This window comes from Artemia franciscana, chromosome 4 (assembly GCF_032884065.1).
Source record: "Artemia franciscana chromosome 4, ASM3288406v1, whole genome shotgun sequence".
Lineage (NCBI taxonomy): Eukaryota > Metazoa > Arthropoda > Branchiopoda > Anostraca > Artemiidae > Artemia > Artemia franciscana.
Window position 1 is genome coordinate 20,668,156 of NC_088866.1, and position 22,361 is coordinate 20,690,516.

A 22,361-nucleotide genomic window follows, 5' to 3' on the forward strand; every position below is an offset into this window, starting at 1 on the left:
AAACCTTTTATCAGAAAAATTGGCTTGTATTCTCCACTGATTGGTTTTATTTACAGGAGAAACACTAAGACGGTAAGGTTACACTCTACGAATAAGGGATGATAGTTTGCCAAACTATGCGCTTTTTGCAATGGAGATGAGGCAAAATAAGAAAAGGATATCCTTCCGTAAATTTTAAGAGGTCACAGAAAAACAGCTAAAGCAGAACAGAATGGAGCTCAAAAGTGAATTGACGGGAGGACTCCTCCTCCCTGTGCAGCTGCAGTGGCCTCAGGCTGCTTAGTGACAATCGGTTATCAATCTTAATGGTAATTAAATAAAAAAAAACAAGTTTTTTAACTGCAAGTAAGGAGCGACATTAATACTTAAAATGAACATAAATAGTTCCGTATACATATGAAAGGGGTTGTCCCCTCCTCAACGCCTTGCTCTTTACGCTAAAGTTTGACTCTTTCTCAAAACTCTATTTAAAACAAAACTTTAGCATAAAGAGTGAGGCGTCGAGGAGGGGACATTTCTTTTCATGTACGGCACGATTTCGGTTCGTTTTAAGTTTTAATGTCGCTCCTTACTTGCAGTTAAAAAACTTGTTTTTTTCATTTAATCACATACAAGAAACCGAAAAAAAGTATAAAAAAATTATAAAAAGAAGAAAGAGAGAGGATAGGGAGAAAGAAAATTGTTTCAGAAACATTTATATATATATATATATATATATATATATATATATATATATATATATATATATATATATATATATATATATATATATATATATATATATATATATATATATATATATATATATATATATATATATATATATATATATATATATATATATATATATATAGTGCAATTTGTATAATCGTGTATATAGTTTCTGAACTTTTTTGAATTAATGCATGTTTTGATTTTGGCTCACTGCACATAAATAATTGAAACGAAATTTGCAAATTGTTTTTTTTTGCTAAATATCTTTCTCATAATTTCGATCGGGCGATTTTGATAAACAAGGGGGTGGGGAAGAGGCCTAGTTGCCCTCCAATTTTTTTTACTTAAAAATGCAACTAGAATTTCATTTTTTTACGAACGTTTTTGTTAGTGTATGAGGGGGTTTGCCACCTCGTCAATACCTCGCTCTTTACATTAGAGCTCGAATTTTGTCCCAATTCTTTAAGAATGACCCCTGAATCACAAAGGCTGTAGATTAAATAGTTGAAATTACTAAAAATACTTTAGCGTAAAGAGCAAGGTATTGTGGAGGAGACAAACCTCCTTATATACGTAATATTTTTGTTCGTTTTAAGATTTATTGCTACTCACTACTTCCAGTTGAAAAAATACTTATTTTTGTCATTGTTTTTTTTTTAATAATACTAGAAAATCCTGCGCCCTCTTCATGGAAATTCTCTTCTCTTATGATAAATTCCACCATGGAAAGATCCTCATACTTAATCCCCTCCCCCCGACCCACCTCCACCCTAACGCGAAAAATTCATCCTGAAAACGTCTGTCCAATTCATAATAACGATTACTGTATTTTTAACAATGGTCAACGTTTGTAATTAGGTTTTCGACAAATCTGAACAGAATGGCTATCTCAAAATTTGATCCGATGAAGTTGGGGAAAAATGTGTGTGGGAGGGGGCTAGGTGCCCTCTAATTTTTTTGGTCACGTAAAAAGAGCCCTAGAACTTTTAATTTCCGTTAGAATGAGCCCTCTTGCGACATTCTAGGACCACTTAGTCGATACGATCATCCCTGGGAAAAAACCCAAACAAACAAATAAACACGCATCTGTGATCCGTCTACTGGCAAAGAATACAAAATTCCACATTTTTGTACATAGGACCTTGAAATTTCTACAGTAGGGTTCTCTGATACGTTGAATCCGATGGTGTGATTTTCGTTAAAATTCTACAAATTTTAGGGGGGGTGTTTTCCCCTATTTTCTAAAATAAGGTAAACTTTGTCAGGCTCGTAACTTTTGATGAGTAAGACTTAACTTGATGAAACATATATATTTAAAATCAGCATTAAAATGTGATTCTTTTGATGTAACTATTGGTATCAAAATTCTGTTTTTTAGAGTTTCGGTTACTATTGAGCCGGGTCACTCCTTACTACAGTTCGTTACCACGAGCTGTTTGATGGACAGTGATGGTAGTATGAGGACTCAGTATTTGCAGCATTGTTCCTCGGTGGTATATCAATTACCCTCCGAATATATACCTAGTCCAGCTCGTTTTCAGCTATCCTAGCAAATCTTAATCAAACTTTGAATACATTTTCTTTGAGGGGATGTCCACTTTCAAAGTCGATTATGCGAGGCAGTATGTGCCATGTATGGCTGAAGTTTGCCATTCTCTGGTGCGATGAAGTTTGGAGCAGCAGAATTAGTCCCACTTCTTTTGAAGTGCTACATTTCAGGTGGAACAAGTGCCACTTAATAATACACACCTTTTTTGCACAAAGATGCACACGATGTACACATTTCTCTCACAAATTGGACATTTTTCATTCTCATTAATATTCATTGACTTTCTAGCTTTTAATACAGTTTAAAAGACGAGGAATCCTGAAATCAAATGCATTGATCAATAAGCAAATATTTACCGTTTTGGCTCAACTTTTTTAGGTATATAATGATCTATGAGCGGAAAAAACCCAAAGAAAGTGGTTATTGAAACCACCTGAAACCTTGGGGCTTCAAAAATTTTGACTGTACATGAAACTGCTTACAAAAATTACGTTTTAAACGCAGTCGGTTTAGAACTCATAGTCAGTTAGTTTCAACAAGTCAATGATGAAGCTCAAATCACTATTAACATTTGTCTTCGTTGGACTCATCTTTCCAGGTAAAACAATTTATGTAAATAATACTAGTTTGTAAAAAAATATTTTAATGGTAGTTTTTGGTAAAACTGTATAACAATATCAAACATTCAAATAGATTTTTGCAAAAGGTCTAGATTACGGGCTATTAAGAAGGAAACATGTCATGAAAACAATTGTTACTTCATAATATGCAGAATAATTGTAGCTAACACATTTTGACTGCAGCTCCAGTGTACTATCCCCCAACCTCCCTAATGTGCAAATATACAGCCCAAATTTTATGTTTCCCATGTATTCTGTCGATGCGTCTCTCTTGTTTCAAATCGTGTACCCATAAGGTCAATCAAATGTGACGAAATAAGAACCAGAAAAACAAAAGCGATGGATGTCAGAATGTACAGTAAAAATAAAATTTGAGCTATGTATTTGTACATTAGGGGGTGGAGTGGGGGGTAAAATATAGTGGAGCTGCAGTCAAAATGTGCTAACTATACTGCGTATTATGAAGTAACAATTTTTTCTATACGCGTTCCCTTGTTAATAGCCCCTAATCTAGACTTTCACCGATTTTTCTGTTTTGTGAGGGGTCCAAACTATGTGTGTGTGAAGAAGGAAATGGGAAACACACATATGGAATAAGTATTTCCTCTTGAATTTGTTCCATAAACTCCCCAAAAAGGGTGTTAGAAAGAGGGTGCTGGTCAAATGCTATGGAAAAGCAAGGTATTGCTTGTTAAATATTACGGCATATTTTATTAAACAATATAAAACTCCTGTTGTTAATTTTTTATCGTGTATACAAAATTTATAGATTTTGTGCTGTTTTTAATTTTGATCTTTTCACTCACTGAGTCACACCCAAAAACAAACCATTATATTTCAATAGGGGTAAGCAAGAAGTTATTCAGAAATTAGTCTTAAGAATTGCATGTATTATATTAAGCCAAATGTACTTGAAAATAAAGTTAGCTGGAAATTTTGTTCAAATTTTACTCTTAATTAGGCAACATTTGCATTCGAATTTGTGCAACTATTGAGCAAGTGATTCACTTTGACTCTATTCCACATGAATCTGATCAAACTAGTTTGAGGTTTGACTCGTTAAAACGTGAAATGGTTTTATTTAATTAAAACAGTTCCACCGAACGCAAGTTTCAATTATGAGTCACTAGTAGCCTAGAGCATTAAAAAAAACCAAGTTTTTTTCAACTGGAAGTAAGGAGTAACATTGAAACTCAAAACGAAAAGAAGTTATTACGTATATGAGGTCGGTTGGTCCCTCGTCAAAGCCTTGTTGTCTACGCTAAAGTCTGACTTTTTATTCTAGTTATTTAAGAATGATTCCTGAAACACAAGGGCCGTTTAATTAAAATAATAAGCTTTTTCAAAAAATTTAAATTTAGAGCAAAGAACGAGTTTTTGAGGAAAAAGCTCCAACTTCATATACATAATAATTTCTGTTCTTTTAAGTTTTAATGTTGCTCCTTACTACCAGATGAAAAAAAAATTGTTTTTTTAATGTTTTTTGTAAGAATAACCGGGAATCCGAGTACCCTTCATGGAAAATTCCCTTTCCTCCGGTGAAATTCCTCTATGAAAAGATCCACCCACGTAACCCCTTCTCATTCCTAAGAGAACTTCAGTTTAATTTACCTCCTCCCCCCACCTAACGGACAAATATATTGCGCAAATTATACATGCTCAACGAACTTTTCATGGCTGACCCTTTTCATCCCACTGCTTGTTGCCGTTGAAGTTGCTTGTCTTTCTGTAAATTAACACAAAAAAACAACGAATATGGAACTATGGAAGATTACGCTTTATATTTGTCCACGGGGAGAGGAGGTTAATTAAAGTGGTGCGCTTTTAGGAATAACGCAAGTGAGTATTTTAGGACGTTTTAAAGTAGTTTTTAAAACTTATAGTGTTTCCTTCCACAGAGATAAACTACTAAATAAGTGTCAATTATCAAATAGTTAAAATAAAGGATTTTTCACTCTTCTTCAGGTATCTGAAGTTTTCAATCCATTTTCCACTATGTACAAGTAACTGAAGGTGAAGTGAAAAAATATTCTATAGGGTTGAAGCCAGTAACCATATATGGAAGGCTTAAATTACTCAGTTGAAAATATCATTGCCTTTATTACCCATGCATTTTGAGTTTTTAGTACTTGTTAAATTTTTCTTTATTATTTATTTTTCTGTATTTTCATTCATCTATAATATTCTTTCAAAGAAATTCAGTTAAAAAGAATACAAACTACCAAAAGAAGATATTCCGGTATTAACTTGTATTTGTCTTTGGCAATATACCCCAAGAAGCCCCAATTTCTTTTAAATCCTTCCTTACGGCCTGTTCTCACCCAATTCGGTGACGAATCGCTTTTGCCTCATCTTAGATGGTTGGCCGAAAACGAGGATCTGGGCAATCTTTCATCTTTCATCTGCTGAACATGTCCTAGCCATCTCAATCTTTTTCTCATTTTAGCCCTAGAAAGTGGAATTGAACCACATTTTTTTGTGCAGTTCACTGTTGGTAATGCGGTCAATGAGATGGGTGGCCAAAAGAATCTGCAGACAATATTCGGAGCACCCAAGTTTCAGAACTATGCTTGACTGCTTTGACCACTGTAGCTTTTAGTATTCTAATCCTGGTTGACAGACTTATCTTCCTGCTCTTCCAAATTTTTTCAATTGAAAAACGCACTGGACTTTAGCCATTCTACTTTTTACTTCATTGCATCCACCATTTTTACAAATAACGAGGTAAATGAAACTATCCACTTGATAGATCTTCTCGTTATCCAAAATCACCTCTTCACCTTCATTTAATCCAAGTCAAAGTGATTTAATCTTCTTAAAATGAGTTTCAGGCCTATTCTTGCACCCACCAACTAAACTTGAGATAGCCCACTTTGGGAGAAGTATCCCCATCCATTGTAAGATCAAAATATACGCAATTCTAAAATGTTATTATTGTTCAAGAGAAAAAACAGTTTTAAATAAAAAAAATCCACCTCCCCACAGAAAGATATGGGGGCGCACTGATGAAACAGATATATCAACATATAGCCGAATAAAACCATTATTGTAATTGAAAACTTTTTGTTCTTTTTCTGTAAAGCTCAAAATTCCTCACAAAAATATTCAATACATTTCATGTTTTTTATTGAGCACTGGACTCTGCAATTTATTTGTCAAAATTCTAGCTCTATCTGCTTCCCCTGATGATGCCGTCAATTTTGGAGAAAGCACGAATTTGGAAGAAACTCAGACGCGTGGAGAAACTCAACCACTGGAAGCCAGCGCTAATGACGAAGAGGAGGGTGAAAACCGTATATTATTTAAAAAATTATTACGTAAGAAATCTTTAAATATATGTTCTATTTGTAATAATAATGCACGTAAATCAGTGATACCGCCTGGACATTTTGTTTGCCTAAAGACAATTTTTGACCTTGTAGACACTAGAAAAGTAGGCATACTGAAAGAAAGAAAGATGACACGTAAAAAAGATGGCAAATAAAAATTTCCATGAACAATAAAGAATAAATTCGATTGTTTCATTTTATTAAGTGGACAGTTACACAAATATACCATGATTTTTGGGAAAAATTGGAAATATCATTTTCATTGAAAACGATGAGTTCAAAATAATGGGCTCCGAATTTAAAAAACAGAAAGGTGGATTGAAAATTAACAAAAGATATGCTAAAACATATGGGAACAAAGAGCCTATGAAGCTGTAGCTTTTTTTATGGTGTAATTGTTTTTGGGAATCAGCAGGTTGTTAATATCTGAATTTTGTCGACGAAAAGCGTTGTTAAAGAGATTTGCTTATTTATTTCCATGGTTCAACGAGGCAACCATGACTAAAATGGGGTTCACCCCTGAAACTTCAGAATTTAGAAATAACCAAAGGTCTACGTAAAGAATCATGGTTTTCAGATGTGAATAGACCAAGATTGGCCTAGGAGAAAAAGTCTTTATTTTGGTATCCGTGGTACTCTAAATAAACGAAATCTATTTCGTTTATTTACGAAATAGGTTGAATCCGTTTTCTCTTATTTAATTAAATAAAAAAACAAGTTTTTTTAACTGAAAGTAACGAGCGACATTAAAACTTAAAATGAACAGAAATTACTTCGTATATGAAAGGGACTGCTCCCTTATCAGCGCCCGACTCTTTACGCTAAAATTTGACTCTTTCTCTCAACTCTACTTTTTTAAACAGTTAAAAACTTTAGCGTAAAGAGCGGGGCGTTGATGAGGGAGCAGCTCCTTTCATGTACGAAGTAATTTCTGTTCGTTTTAAGTTTTAATGTCACTCCTTACTTTCAGTTTAAAAACCTGTTTTTTTTATTTAATTTCTGAACGTTTTTGAATTAATGCATGTTTTGATTTTGGCTCTCCGCAGATGAATAATTAAAACGAAATTTACATATTTATTTTTTTTGCTAAATGGCTTTTTCATAGTTTTGAATGAATGATATTGAGAAAAAAGGAGCTGGGGGGAGGCCTGGTGAACCTCCAAGTTTTTGGTAACTTAAAAAGGCAACAAGAACTTTTAATTTTTTACGAACGTTTTTATTAGTAAAAGATATACGTAACTTACAAATTAGCTTACGTAATAAGCTTCGGCATTCGCATGTATTTATTACATATATGAGGGGGTTCACCCCTCGTCAGTACCTCGCTCTTTACACTAAAGCTTAAATTTTGTCACAATTCCTTAAGGATGACCCCTGAATCACAAAGGCCGTAGAATAAATAGTTGAAAATACTAAAAATACTTTAGCACAAAGAGTGAGGTATTAGGAGGAAGTGAACTCCTCACATGTGTAATAATTTCTGTTCGTTTTAAGTTTTAATGCTACTCCTTACTTTCAGTTGAAAAGAATTTTTCATATTTATTTTTACATTGTTTTTTTTTAATAATACTAGAAACTCCTGCGCTCACTTCATGGAAATATTCTTCCCCCATGAAAAATTCCTCCATGAAAAGTTCCCCAACATATCCCCTTCTTCTCAACCCCTCCCCCAACCAAAAAGTCCCCCTGAAAATGTGTGTACGCTTCCCAGTAAACCTTACTACATGTAAGCACTGGTCAAAGTTTGTAACTTGTAGCCCCTCCCACGGGGACTGTGGGGGAGTAAGTCATCCTCAAAGACATAGTTATAAGGTTTTTCGACTATGTTGAATAAAATGGCTATCTCAGAATTTTGATCCGGTGACTTTGGGAAAATAATTAGCTTGGAAGGGGGCCTAGGTGCCCTCCAATTTTTTCAGTCACTTAAAAAGGGCACTAGAACTTTTCATTTCCGTTAGAATGAGCCCTAGTGCTACGTTCTAGGACCACTGGGTCGATACGATTACCCCTGGGGATGTAGCTATTTGTACCAAAATTCCATTTTTTAGAGTTTTGGTTACTATTGATCCGGGTCGCTCCTTACTACAGTTTGTTTACCACAAACTATTGATTATAACCAATATATGTCTTATTCAAGGCCATATCCAGGGGGCTTAGGGAGTTTGACCCCCCCCCCCCCCACCAAGAAAATTTATATCCGACTTGTAAAAACATAACAAAAATGAATATAAACAAAATTTTTGATGCGTTTTTAGAAGTTTTTCTGTACCCCCCCCCCCCCCCGAAAGAAACTTTCGTAACTCCCCCTTCCTTAAAAAAAGTCCTGGATACGGTCCTGATCTTATTGTAACTTATATTCCCAAGATGTTCAGAACTTTCGGGTTTTCTTCAAAATGAGTTACATCCGCTTTTGGCACCCAATTAAGTAGTTTGGTAATAGGGCCTCCCAAAATCAATCTTTTTGAACCTGGAAGACCTATTGTCACCAGATTTTTACGAATAACGGTGTCTTAATAACCAAAAGAAACCCTTATAGGATCTTTAAGTTTTTCCAATATACTGCAGAATTTATTTTGTGGAACGTACTGCCTTTTAATCTTCCAAAGCCGATTCTCTAAGCAATCTACAATCTTCATCCCCAAGTAGTCTGGTGTTAGAGCATTTTTTTCTAAGACATTAAGAGTTAGAAGCGAAGCTTTAGCGTAAAATTGAGGAATAAGAGGGCCCGAGCCCTCAAGATAATTTATACTTTATTCTAGTTTTTGTTTCCCTTTTAAATTTAATTCGTAAAAAATATTTTCTTTTAATTTAATTTTTATTAATTCTAGCATCATAATTTACTCCAGAGAGTTTGCCTCCAAAAACGTGATTCTTACACATTTTCATCTTTCTTATTAGAATGTCTATTTAGACCTTTAATATTGTATCATATTTTGCCAAAAAATGAGTTCAGGCATGCTCTAATATTCTACGGCCATCGCTTCGATTTAAACAGTCGTCAAGACTGAAGTTTTAAAGCATGGGCACCCATAAGCTGAATTTTACGGGGGGGGGGGCTTACCTGGTCTAATCAGTACTTCCAATTCAATTCAATACTTCTTGAGTTCTTGCCATTGTCAGGGGTTTATAAATACTGAGGTTTTGATTTTGTGACATAGCAGAGCTACTTAAAACAGTAGGTTCTGAAAATTCTCACGTTCTTAATTGTTAAATTCCGGACTTAACATTGAGGACTTCTGATGTGTTTTCTTATTTGCCATAAAACCACTGGAGATGTAATACCTAGGAACAGACTAGGAGGTGTCTAATTATAGGACGAGAACCTATTTCAGGCATCGACAGAAATGAATGGGGAGGAAGCTACAGATGTAGGTTTCCCTACTCATAAAATTTTACATCATAAAATTTATATCTATTATATCACCTGGGAAATTAATTTCTCTCTGCTAAATCTGTCTAAATTCTCTTAATAAGTATTTCATTAGTTTGAATATTTCACCCATATACAATGGTAACTATTTTAATTGCACAAACAGTTTACAGTACAGACCTAATTGTAATGGCAGATTTTTGGCTTGATTTTAATTTTAGAAAATAGGCCACTACCCAATCTTGAAAAAAGGACCTTCAAATTGATGTATCTTAATCATGGACATATTCAATCACTAAGATGTGTTGTGAAAAACAGCTATCATATTTAAATAGACTTGACTATAAGATTGTAGTCAGCCAATCCCAACTATCTGCATCATGTCCAGTGTAGGGAAATACTTAAGTAAAAGTACTTAAGTAAAAAATCTGAGTACCTGTACTCTACTTAAGTAAAAATTTCTAAAGCACTTAATACTTACACTTAAGTAAAAAATTGAAGTAAGTACGTAAGTACTTAAGTACTTTCTTGATGAGAAAAATTATACCAGCATGACGCAGGGCGATGCGACGAATTGAACTGCCTATATATTAGTGGAAGAATGGATTTTAGTGTTTGAGAACAGCGGCCCCTGGCCCGGCACGAAATTTCAAAAAAGGACGCTATCATGGTGGAACTACCATATATACTGAACGGACAGTTTTTTGTGATAAATGTGATAAACAGTAAGAACAAAAGGAAATCAACTAGCAAAGAGGCTAGTGAACTAGTATGTTCACTTTCGGGGACGTCTGAATCTGAAGATAATGAAGATAATAATGGCCCTGATTATAGCTCACCTTCTAAAAAGTTGAGGGAGATTTCTTTGCTGCAAGACCGTTGAAAAAGACACAGTCAAAAGTGAATTCTTTGGCACTGGACTACACTGTGGACAAGATGCGACCCCTGTACACTGTTGTGAAGTCATCGTTCAAAAATGTGATAACAATTCTTGCCCTTTATGCAAAGGTTCCAAGAAGAAAAGCTTTAGCTGTGCAAATTGAAGCTAAGTTTTTTAAGTACAGAAAGATATGGTTCGTGATTTTGAACTCACCGACTACATGTCGCTGACAACACACATTTGGTCTGCCAACAACAAAAGCTACATGGGAATGACTGTACACTTGCTCAACAAGGATTGAAATGAAAATCTTACGCCCTTGCTTGTTGCTGGTTCAAGGGCTCATTCACTTATGACGGAATTGCTGAACAACTGAATGGCGTATTTGCCAGGTACATAATTGCAGTTGATAAAAATGAACGAGGGGTTTCTAACTAGAAATCCCTCGCTATTCGCGAAGTTTCTAACTAGTGAATAGGCCCAAATCTGACGTGAATCAAAGCTGGTATTTGAGAAAGGCTGATCAAAACAAAACATTTTCGCGGTCAACAATGAACGCACTAATGGTGGATTGCTGCTGCTATTTTTTGTTCCTGCTGCCGCATACCTTCCCTTTTTGGCATGGCGCCGGGACCTAGTTGCATAATAGAAACCTCAAAACAGAAATATGAAAATATAAGGTAGCGTCATTCAACCAGGGGGGAGGGGTACTGGCCCCCCTAACCCCCTTTTTGTGGACGCCCATGTCTTAGGGGGATCTATGCAGAGGATGTGTAAAGCAACGTTTAAAATTCCTGCCTCTCTGACCCAATTCTTTAACGAACTTTTAAAGTTCGTTTATTAAAGTTTACTCGAATTAAACTTTTGAGTAAGTTGGGGCTTTTCTCAGAAACATTTTTCAAAAAAAGTATGCAACTACCAGTTGACCACTTTTAGTTCTTAATAATTGCATGAAACCTACAATTTGCGTTCAGATGACGCTTCTCCCGATATTTAAAATCTCCTTTGGTAAAAAAAAATTAATAATTACAAGAAAAGCACGAAATTTGGCACTTTCGTAGTTAAGGGCTTGAAAACTATGTTAGGGGTTTCTTAAGTATCGAAAATTTATTAATAATAAGTTTTGTTTAGGATGGTCGTATCCTGTTGGGGTATGTCCTATTTTGCTGAAATTATGCAAAATTACTTAGAGCATAATTACTTGTCTACCAAAGTTGAAAACTTTCGTTAGGTACCTATTAGTTACACATTTGGAATAAACATAACGTGGAAACTTTTAATCTACATTTTATTTTGAAGCTTTTGTTTATTAACTTTCGCTGGTATTTCCACGGGTCGCTCTTTATTTACATCTTGTTGAACTAAAGTGCTTGAAATACGCTAATTTCTATTACCTACCATAAAATTATTTTTGTTTTCGTATTTAATATTATCAAGATATATTCTATTTTTTAATGACTTCTTTATCTTATATTTTGATTTATAAGTTATCAGAACCTGCTTGATGATAAAATCAAGCAGTAATTTTTCGAAGTCAACGCAGTAGATTTCATAAAGCAAAACCGATGTGTCTGCCAATTATCTAAATGCGCTATTTCCTCTTTATATTTATGAGCATTAGCTATATATTAAATATTTATGAATTTTGATTGATTATGTATTGATTAGTAATATCTATTCAACGGCTGATATTGATTGGATACATATTATATCTGTTTAATAGCTATTAAACCAAAGTTACAAGGCATTTATGTAAGGTTTAAGATACAATTTGAAATGGATCAAAGATGGCTAAAAAGAGCGGGTAAAATTTTCAGGGATTTTGCAAGACATTGAAACAAAATGACGAAGATATGAAGATAATGAAATAAAAAAAATGAAATGAAATTGAAAGACAACTAAAAAGACCATGTAAAATTTGAAGAGATTTTATTAGACAATGGAATGAAATGACAAAGATATGAAGACAATGAAATGAAAAGATATTAAAAAAAAAATCAAAGATAAGTAAAAAGACAAGGTAAAACCTAAAGAGGCTTTGAAAGACAATAAACTGACAAAGATATGTGGATATTAATATAAGAAATGAAAAGATATGAAATGAAATTCAAAGATAACTAAAAAGACCAGGTAAAATTTGCAGAGATTTTGAAACACAATGGAACGGAATGACTTAGATTTGAAAATAATGAAATGAAATGATATGAAAATAAATTCAAACATAAGCAATAAGACCGGGTAAAAATCAAATAGATTTTCAAAGACAATGAAATGATAAACATATGAAGATATGAAGATAAGAATGAAAAGATATAAAATGAAATGTAGGGATAACTAAAAAGATCAGGAAAAATTTACAGAGATTTTGCAAGACAATGTAAAAAAAGGAGAAGGAAATAAAGGTAATGAAATGAAAATCAAAGATAGGAAAAAAAGACCAGGCAAAATTTACAGAGATTTTATAGCTTAAAAATAATAAATAATTAGGCATAAAAAGCCAAACTAGTCTTTGATGGTGAAAATAACAAGTTCAACACCACCTGGAATTTCTCAATTTAGCATTACCCTGGTAATGCTGATGTAGTTGAAAATTTGCTTATGCCAAATCTAGACGAATAGGATTTTGGCAAAATCTTTTGATGATTTTGTCACTTTGTTCAGCTTGAAACTTTTTCCAAATGCTCTATAAAATTACTGGGAAAATCTTATTACCTTTATTAGCTGTTCACTTAGAAAAAGCTGAATAAAAAAAATAGATGAAAATGCAAAATTTTTCATAAAACTTTGGTCAAAATCCTATGCGTCTGAACCGATCAGTAAGATTCAATATCTAGTGTGAATAGTTACACACGGTGGGGGACCTTTAGCAGTGAATCAGCCGTGGTAAATCAAAATTAGGTCTAATCTAAAACCAAAATTCTCGACTGACACGGGAATGAAAAACTATTGAAACAGTTGTTACAAAAAGAAAGGTTTTATAAGGCATACAAATAGGAAAAAGTTATCTCGATTGCATAATCCTCCAGTTATCAATAATCAAATGAAAAAAGGACATGGTATGTTTTTAAGGCATTAAATAAAAAAAATGACTGAAAGTAAGGAGCGACATTAAAACTTAAAACTAATAGAAATTACTCCATATGTGAAAGGTTCCCTCCTCAACGCCCCGCTCTTTACGCTAAAGTTTGACTCTTTCTCTCAACTCTACTTTTTAAACAGTAAAAAACTTCAGCGTAAAGAACGAGGCGTTGAGGAGGGAACAGCCCCTTTCACATACGGAATTATTTCTGTCCGTGTTGAGTTTTAATGTCACACCTTACTTTCAGTTAAAAAAAAACTTGTTTTTTTTTTATTTAATTTATGAACATTTTTGAACTAATGCATGTTTTGATTTTGGCTCTCCGTACGTGAACAATTAAAACGAAACTTGCATATTGAGTTATTTATTTTTTGCTAAATGGTCTTCTCATAGTTTTGATTGGACGATTTTGAGAAAAAAAGGAGCGGGGGAGCAGGCCTAGATAACCTCCGATTTTTGGTTTCTTAAAAAAGCAACTAGAACTAATTTTACAAACGTTTTTATTGCTAAAAATATACGTAACTTACGATTTAACTTACGTAACGAACTTCTAAATTTTGTATGTTTTTATTACGTGTATGAGGGGGTTTGCCCCCTCGTCAATACCTCGCTCTTTACGCTAAAGCTTAAATTTGTCCCAATTCCTTAAGAATGACCCCTGAATCACAAATGCCGTAGAATAAATAGTTGAAATTAATAAAATTACTTTAGCGTAAAGACCGAGGTATTAGGAGGAGGCTAACCCCTCATATGCTTAATAATTTCTGTTCGTTTAAATTTAAATGCTGCTCCTGACTTTCAGCTGAAGAAACTTTTTCATATTTATTTTTTCAGTGCTCTTTAAAAAAATGCTAAAAAATCCTGCACCCCCTTCATGGAAATTATCTTCCCCCATGACACATACCTCCACGGAAAATTCCCCCCGCATAAACCCTCACCCCAACCCTTCCCCCCAACCAAAACAATCCCCCTGAAAGTGTCTGTGCACCTCCCAATAACCATTACTATGTGTAAACACCCTAAACACTGGTCAAGTTTCATAACTTCCAGTCCCTCCCATGGGAACTGTGGGGGAGTAAGTCGTTCCCAAAAACATAGTTTAGGTTTTTTGACTATGTTGAATAAAAGGGCTATCTCAGAATTTTCATCCGGTGACTTTGGGGAAAAGTATGAGCTTGGGAGGGGGCCTAGGTGCCCTCCATTTTTTGGTCACTTGAAAAAGGCACTAGAACTTTTAATTTCCGTTAGAATGAGCCCTGGTGCGACATTCTAGGACCACTGGGTTGATACGATCACCCCTGAAAAAAAAAACGAAAAAAACAACAACGAATAAACACACATCGGTGATCTGACTTGTGGCAAAAAACACAAAATTCCACATTTTTGTAAATAGGAGCTTGAAACCTCTACTCTAGGGTTCTCTGTTGCGCTATATCTGATGGTGTGATTTCGTGGTTGCGCGTTCATTTGTTTTTTTCCAGAAGTGACCGTATCGAATCAGTGGTACTAGAATATCGGGGGATGGCTAATTCAAACGAAAATTAAAAATTCTAGTGCCCTTTTTAAATAGCCAAAAAATTGGAGGGTGTGAAGGCCACCTTTCACGCTAATTTTTTCCCAAAGTCAACCGATTAACATTTTGAGATTGTCATTTTGTTCAACATGGTCAGAAAATCTAATAACTATGTTTTTGAAGATGACTTAATCCCCCACATTCCCCGGGGAAAGAGCTGCAGGTTATGAACTTTGCCCATTGTTTAAATACAGCAATGGTTATTGGGAAGCATATAGACATTTTCAGGGGGATTTTTTCTGGTTGAGGTGGGGGATTATGTGGGAAGACCTTTCTACGGGTGAAGTTTTCATGGGGGAAGGAGCATATCTATGAAGTGGATGCCGGATATCCCAGCAATACTTAAAAACGATTAGAAATTAAATAAAAAAACTTTTTTCAACTGAAGGTAAGGAGCAACCTTAAAACTTAAAACGAACAGAAATTGTTACGTTTATGAAAGGATTTGCCTTATAGTCAACACCTCGCTCCTTATGCTAACGAATTTTAGTACTTTCAAAAGAGCTATTTATTCTAATTAAACAGCCTTTGTGATTCGGGGGTCATTCTTAAAGAACTATAACAAAAATTCCAACTTTAGTATAAAGAGCGAGGTATTGACTAGGGGTGAACCCCCTCATATACGTAATACTTTCTGTTCGTTAGAAGTTTTTTTTATTTAATATATGTCAGGGATATATTATGTAAAGGGGGTTCTGGAACAGCCCCTAACCCAAGAAAACTTACATATTTAGATCCATTCAAGTCTTTATCCAAACAAGACGAAGAAAATGTTGTAGAATTCAGCCGCAACTACTAATGAATATTTCAGTAATTAAAATAATGGGAGCAGTAGGCGCATATATAGTTTTTTTTCGGAGGGACAAAAACTAAAAAGACTCGGAAGGGGAGAGGGTATAAAAAGACATAGATGAAATTGTATGAAATTGAGAATAGGTTTTAGAAATACATATTGGTAAACAAGATATAAGGGGTACAGAAATACCAATTACTAATTTTAAATATTTCATAGTTTTCTCCCAGGTTTCGCCTCCTCCTAATGACCAGCAAACCTAAAAATAAAATATCAGAATATCATATCAATATATCATATCAATATCAGAAGAATAATTACTCCTCAAATGGAATCCTTGGAGAGGATTTATGTATATACACAAATATGCTGGAAGATAAAACATTTTTAGAAAAAAAATGCATTTCATAACTAGTTCTTTGTGTGTGTTTGTGTCTATAGGTCAACACAAAAATTTTGATTTCAATATTATATACTGTGTGAATATATAGTATTACCATCTGATACAATCACTTTAAATTCACAGCTGAAATGTTTTTGTGTGGTTTCCAAATTCTTCCAGATTTTGTCAGTTAAGGCTAGCATGACTGGATACAAAATGAGTTTAAAGTGGAACCAATGAAATCTATGCCCCCGCAGTGGCATCTTTGCTCTTCTGCTCCTGAAATGCTTTTCTATTGTATAGTCATGACAACACAAACGTTTCCTCTTTAACTTAAATTTCAATTTACCTTGAACCTTAACTAATGCTATCTTATCTTTTTAGTTAAGCAAGCACTGTTTGGAGGATATGGAGGATACGGAGGATACGGTGGCTATGGATTCCGCCAACCTTATTACGGTGGCTATGGCTACCGCCCTCCCTATTATGGTGGCTATTATAGACCATACGGAGGATATGGATATTACGGATGATATTGTATTTGAAACAGAACTTATTTATTATTAAAATATTATGTTTATAAAGACGATGCGATATGTTAGAGACCTGTTTTATTGAAAGAATGGAAGACTCATTTTGAATACTTAGTTGTTTTTTACTGCTTTTTTTTCTAATGAAATGGCCAACACAATGAGAATTATCAGTCTAGAAGCCTTCCCCCCCCCCATATGGAGACAGGAGCAGTAGAAAGCCTACGATGTATTTGGACCGCATTTCCTATTCAGAATGAGGTGCAATTCCTTTTTGGTAGATCCTTCCTGTCGCAAATCCTATGGAGAACGTGGTGTGATTCTTTTTTGGTAGATGGTTTCATGAAATATCGAATAGGGGGTTCCGGGCACATTGATAAGGGGGCATATTGACACACTCTATTAAGATATAGGGTAATATAATGACACCCTATTGAAAGTTACGGAAGTTCTAACGACAAGATATAGAGTAGTCCTGAGAGGCAAAGTCTATATACTGCTTGACCTTCAAACTAGTCTTAGGCCCCCTCATCTCTCGCTGCTAGACAGATAATTTCTTAGCTAGGATACATACCCCCAAACCCACTGCAAACATATGTTATCCATCAACCCTGAAAACTAAATGGCTAAAACTAAATTGAAATTAAAAACGCCTACTTTGGGCCAAAGTGTTAGGAACTCTCTGAAGAAATAAGTGAATTGGCTAATTTTACTTGGAAGTTGACCTCTGTCAAAAATAAATGTGTAACTAATATCAGAGACTGTGCGAAGAAATCAAACAGTTCGTGGTAACGAACTGTAGTAAGGAGCGACCCGGGTCAATAGTAAACGAAACTCTAAAAGAAGGAATTTTGATACTAAAAGATACATTAAAAGAATTTGATTTTCATGCTGATTTTAAATATATAAGTTTCATCAAATTTAGTCTTTGTCATCAAAAGTTACGAGCCTGAAAAAAATTTGCCTTATTTTGGAAAATATGGGGAAACTCCCCCCTAAAAGTCATAGAATCCTGACGAGAATCACACCTTCGCATTCAGTTATCAGAAAGCCCTATGACAAAATTTCAAGCTCCTATCTACAACAAGAGCTTAGAGCTCATATGGCACTTGTGACGAGCCACGAAGAGCTAAGAGCAAAGAGATCATATGGTATGAGCTCTAACAAAATTCTATGAATCAATAGATTGATTTAAAAGGAAAATAAGAGGCTTAATGCCGGTCAGGATTTAAAATAAGAGCTCTGAGTCACGGTGTCCTTCTAAATATCAAAACTCATTAAGATCCGATCACCCACTCGTATGTTATAAATCCCTAATTTTTTCTAATTTTTCCTCTCCTTTTAGCCCCCCACATGGTCAAATCTGGGAAAACGACTTTATCGAGTCAATTTTAGCAGCTCCCTGACACGCCTACCAATTTTCATCGTCCTAGCACGTCCAGAAGCATCAAACTCGCCAAATCACTGAACCCCTCCCCCCAACTCCCCCAAAGAGAGCGAATCCAGTACGGTTCCGTCAATCACGTATCAAGGACATTTGCTTATTCTATCCACCAAGCTTCATCCCCATTCCTCCACTCCAAGTGTTTTTCCAAGATTTCCCCCTCCAACTCCCCCCAATGTCAAAAGATCTGGTCGGGACTTGAAATAAGAACTCTGAGACATGAATTCCTTCTAAATATTAAATTTCAATAAGATCCGATCACCTATTTGTAAGATAAAAATACCCCAATTTTCACGTTTTCCAAGAATTCCGGTTTCCCCCTCCAACTCCCCCCAATGTCACAGGATCTGGTCGGAATTTAAAATTAGAGCTTTAAAGCAGAAGATCCTTCTAAATATCAAATTTCATTAAGATCTGGTCACCCTTTCGTAAGTTACAAATACCTAAATTTTCAGAATTACCCCCCCTCCCCCACACATCCACCAAAGAGAGCAGATCCGGTCCGGTTATGTCAGTCACGTATCTTAGACAGGTTTTTATTCTTCCCATCCAGTTTCATCCTGATCTGACCGCTTTAAGTGTTTTCTAAGATTTCCGGTTCCCCCAACTGCCCCCCCTCCAATTACGCTGGATCCAGTTGTTATCTAAAATAAGAGATCTGAGTTACGAGGTCCTTCTAAATATGAAGTTTCATGAAGATCCGATCACTCCTTCGTAAGTTAAAAATACGGAATTTTTTCTAATTTTTCAGAATTACCCCCCTCCCCCATTAGAGTGGATCCGTTCCAATTATGTAAATCACGTATCTAAGACTTCTGCTTATTTTTCCCACTAAGTTTCATCCCGATCCCTCCAATCTAAGCGTTTTCCATCATTTTCCAATCTAAGCAACACCTCCCCCCAACTCCCCCAAATAGAGCGAATCCAGTGCGGTTCCGTCAATCACGTATCAAGGACATATGCTTATTTTTCCACCAAGTTTCATCCTGATCCCTCCACTTTAAGTGTTTTCCAAGTTTTAGGTTTCCCCCTCACAACTCCCCCCTAATGTCACCAGATCTGGTCGGGATTTGAAATAAGAGCTCTGAGACACGATATCCTTCTAAATATCAAATTTCATTGAGATCCGGTCACCCGTTCGTAAGTTAAAAATACCTCATTTTTTTAATTTTTCAGAATTAACCCCCCCTCCCCCCCAACTACCCCAATGACATCGGATTCGTTCCGGTTATGTCAATCATGTATCTTAGACAGGTTTTTATTCTTCCCATCCAGTTTCATCCTGGTCTCACCGCTTTAAGTATTTTCTGAGATTTCCGGTTCTCCCCAACTACCCCCCCCCCCCCCCAATTACACTGGATCCGGTTGAGATTTAAAATAAGAGATCTGAGTTACGAGATCCTTCTAAATATGAAGTTTCATGAAGATCTGATCACTCCTTCGTAAGTTAAAAATACGTCATTTTTTCTAATTTTTCAGAATTAATCCCCTCCCTCCAATAGAGCGGATCCGTTCCAATTATGTAAGTCACGTATCTAAGACTTCTGCTCATTTTTTCCACCAAATTTCATCCCGATCCCTCCAATCTAAGCGTTTTCCATCATTTTAGGTTCCCCCACCCCAAACTTCCCCCAATGTCACCAGATCCGGTCGGGACTAAAAATAAGAGCTTTGAGACACGACATCCTTCTAAATATCAAATTTCATTGAGATCCGATCACCCGTTCGTAAGTTAAAAATACCTCATTTTTTTCTAATTTTTCAGAATTAACCCCCCCCCCCCCCAACTACCCCAAAGAGAGCAGATCCGTTCCGGTTATGTCAATCATGTATCTAGGACTTGTGCTTATTTTTACTACCAAGTTTCATCCCGATCCCTCCACTCTAAGTGTTTTCCAAGTTTTAGGTTTCCCCCTCCCAACTCCCCCCAATCTTACCAGATCCGGTCAGAATTTAAAATAAGAGCTCTGAGACACGATATCCTTCTAAATATCAAATTTCGTTGAGATCCGATCACATGTTCGTTAGTTAAAAATACCTCGTTTTTTCTAATTTTTCAGAATTAATCCCCCCCAACTACCCCAAAGAGATTAGATCTGTTCCGGTTATATCAATCATGTATCTAGGACTTGTGCTTAATTTTTCCACCAAGTTTCATCCCCATCCCTCCACTCTAAGTGTTTTCCAAGTTTTAGGTTTCCCCCTACCACCCCCACCCCCCAACCCCAATGTCACCAGATCTGGTCGGGATTTAAAATAAGAGTTATGAGATACGATATTCTTCTAAATATCAAATTTCTTTGAGATACGATCACCCGTTCGTAAGTTAAAAATACCTCATTTTTTATTTTTTCAGAATTAACCCCCCCCCCAACTACCCCAAAGACATCGAATCCGTTCCGGTTATGTCAATCATGTATCTAGGACTTGTGCCTATTTTTCCCACCAAGTTTCATCCTGATCCCTCCACTCTAAGTGTTTTCCAAGATTTTAGGTTTCCCCCTCCCAACTCCCCCCAATGTCACCAAATCCGGTCGAAATTTAAAATAACAGATCTGAGACACGATATCCTTCCAAACATCAAATTTCATTAAGATCTTATCAACGGTTCGTAAGTTAAAAATACTTCAATTTTTCTATTTTTTTTCCGAATTAACAAGCCCCCCCCCTCTCCCCGCCAGATAGTCAAATCGGAAAACGACTATTTCTAATTTAATCTGTTCCGGTCCCTGATACGCCTGCCAAATTTCGTCGTCCTAGCTTACCTGGAAGTGCCTAAAGTAGCAAAGCCGGGTTTTGCTAAAGTAGCAAAACTGACAGACCGACAGAATTTGCGATTGCTATATATCACTTGGTTAATACCAAGTGCCATAAAAATGTGGAATTTCATATTTTTTTGCCAGAAGACTGATGACGGGTGCGTGTTTATTTGTTTTTTTTCCCCAAGGGGTCATCGTATTGACCAAGTGGTCCTAGAATGTCGCAAGAGGGCTCATTTTAACGGAAATGAAAAGTTCTGGTGCCCTTTTTAAGTGATCAAAAAAATTGGAGGGCACCTAGGCCCCCTCCCACGCTCGTTTTTTACCCAATGTCAACGGATCAAAATTTTGAGATAGCGATTTTGTTCAGTATAGTCAAAACCTTAATAACTATGTCTTTGGGGATGACTTACTCCCCCACAGTCCGCGGGGGAGGGGCTGCAAGTTACAAACTTTGACCATTGTTTCCATACAGTAATGGTTATTGGGAGGTGTACAGGCGTTTTCTGTGGGATTTTTTTTTGGGGGGAGGGGGCTATATGGGAGGATCTTTCCTTGGAGGAATATGCCATGGGGGAATAGAAATTCAATGAAAAGGGTGCAGGATTTTCTAGCATTACTATATAAAAACAATGAAAAAATAAACATGAAAAAGTTTTTTTAATTGAAAGTAAGGAGTAGCATTAAAACTTGTAACTAAAAGAGATTATTACACATATCACGGGTTCTTCTCCTCCTAAATACCTTGCTCTTTATGCTAAAGTATCTTTAGTAATTTCAGCTATTTATTCTACGGCCTTTCTGATTCAGGGGTCGTTCTTAAAGAATTGGGACAAAACTTAAGCTTTAGTGTAAAGAGCGAGGTATTAACGAGGTGAAAAACCCCATCATTTATATAATAAAAATATAAGAATATAGAAGTTTGTTACGTAAGTTAATTCTTAAGTTACGTATATTTTTTACTAATAAAAACGTTCGTTAAAAATTATAAGTTCTAGTTGCCTTTTTAAGTAACCGAAAAATTGGAGGTCAACTTGGCCTCCTTCCCCAACCCTTATTTCTGAAAACCGTCTGATCAAAACTAAGAGAAAGCCATTTAGCAAAAAAAAAAAAATAATATGCAAATTTAATCTTAATAGTTTATGTGCGGAGAGCCAAAATCAAACATTTATTAATTCAAAAACGTTCAGAAATTAAATAAAAAAAACTAGTTTTTTTAAATTAATGTAAGGAGCAATATTAAAACTTAAAACGAACAGAAATTACTCCGTAAATGAAAGGGGCTTTTCCTCCTCAACGCCCCGCTCTTTACGCTGAAGTTACTTAGTGTTTTAAAAAT

The 22,361-nt window shown here is 35.5% G+C and overlaps 1 protein-coding gene across 1 annotated transcript; it reads left to right on the forward strand.

Moving 5' to 3' along the window:
• Positions 1–2,711: 2,711 nt before the first annotated feature.
• On the forward strand, positions 2,712–22,139 carry LOC136026132 (uncharacterized). The gene is made up of 3 exons (XM_065702428.1): positions 2,712–2,861; positions 6,051–6,200; positions 16,674–22,139. The coding sequence occupies exons 1-3, from the start codon at positions 2,807–2,809 to the stop codon at positions 16,820–16,822; spliced, it is 354 nt and encodes a 117-aa protein (XP_065558500.1). The 5' UTR covers positions 2,712–2,806; the 3' UTR covers positions 16,823–22,139.
• Positions 22,140–22,361: the final 222 nt, after the last annotated feature.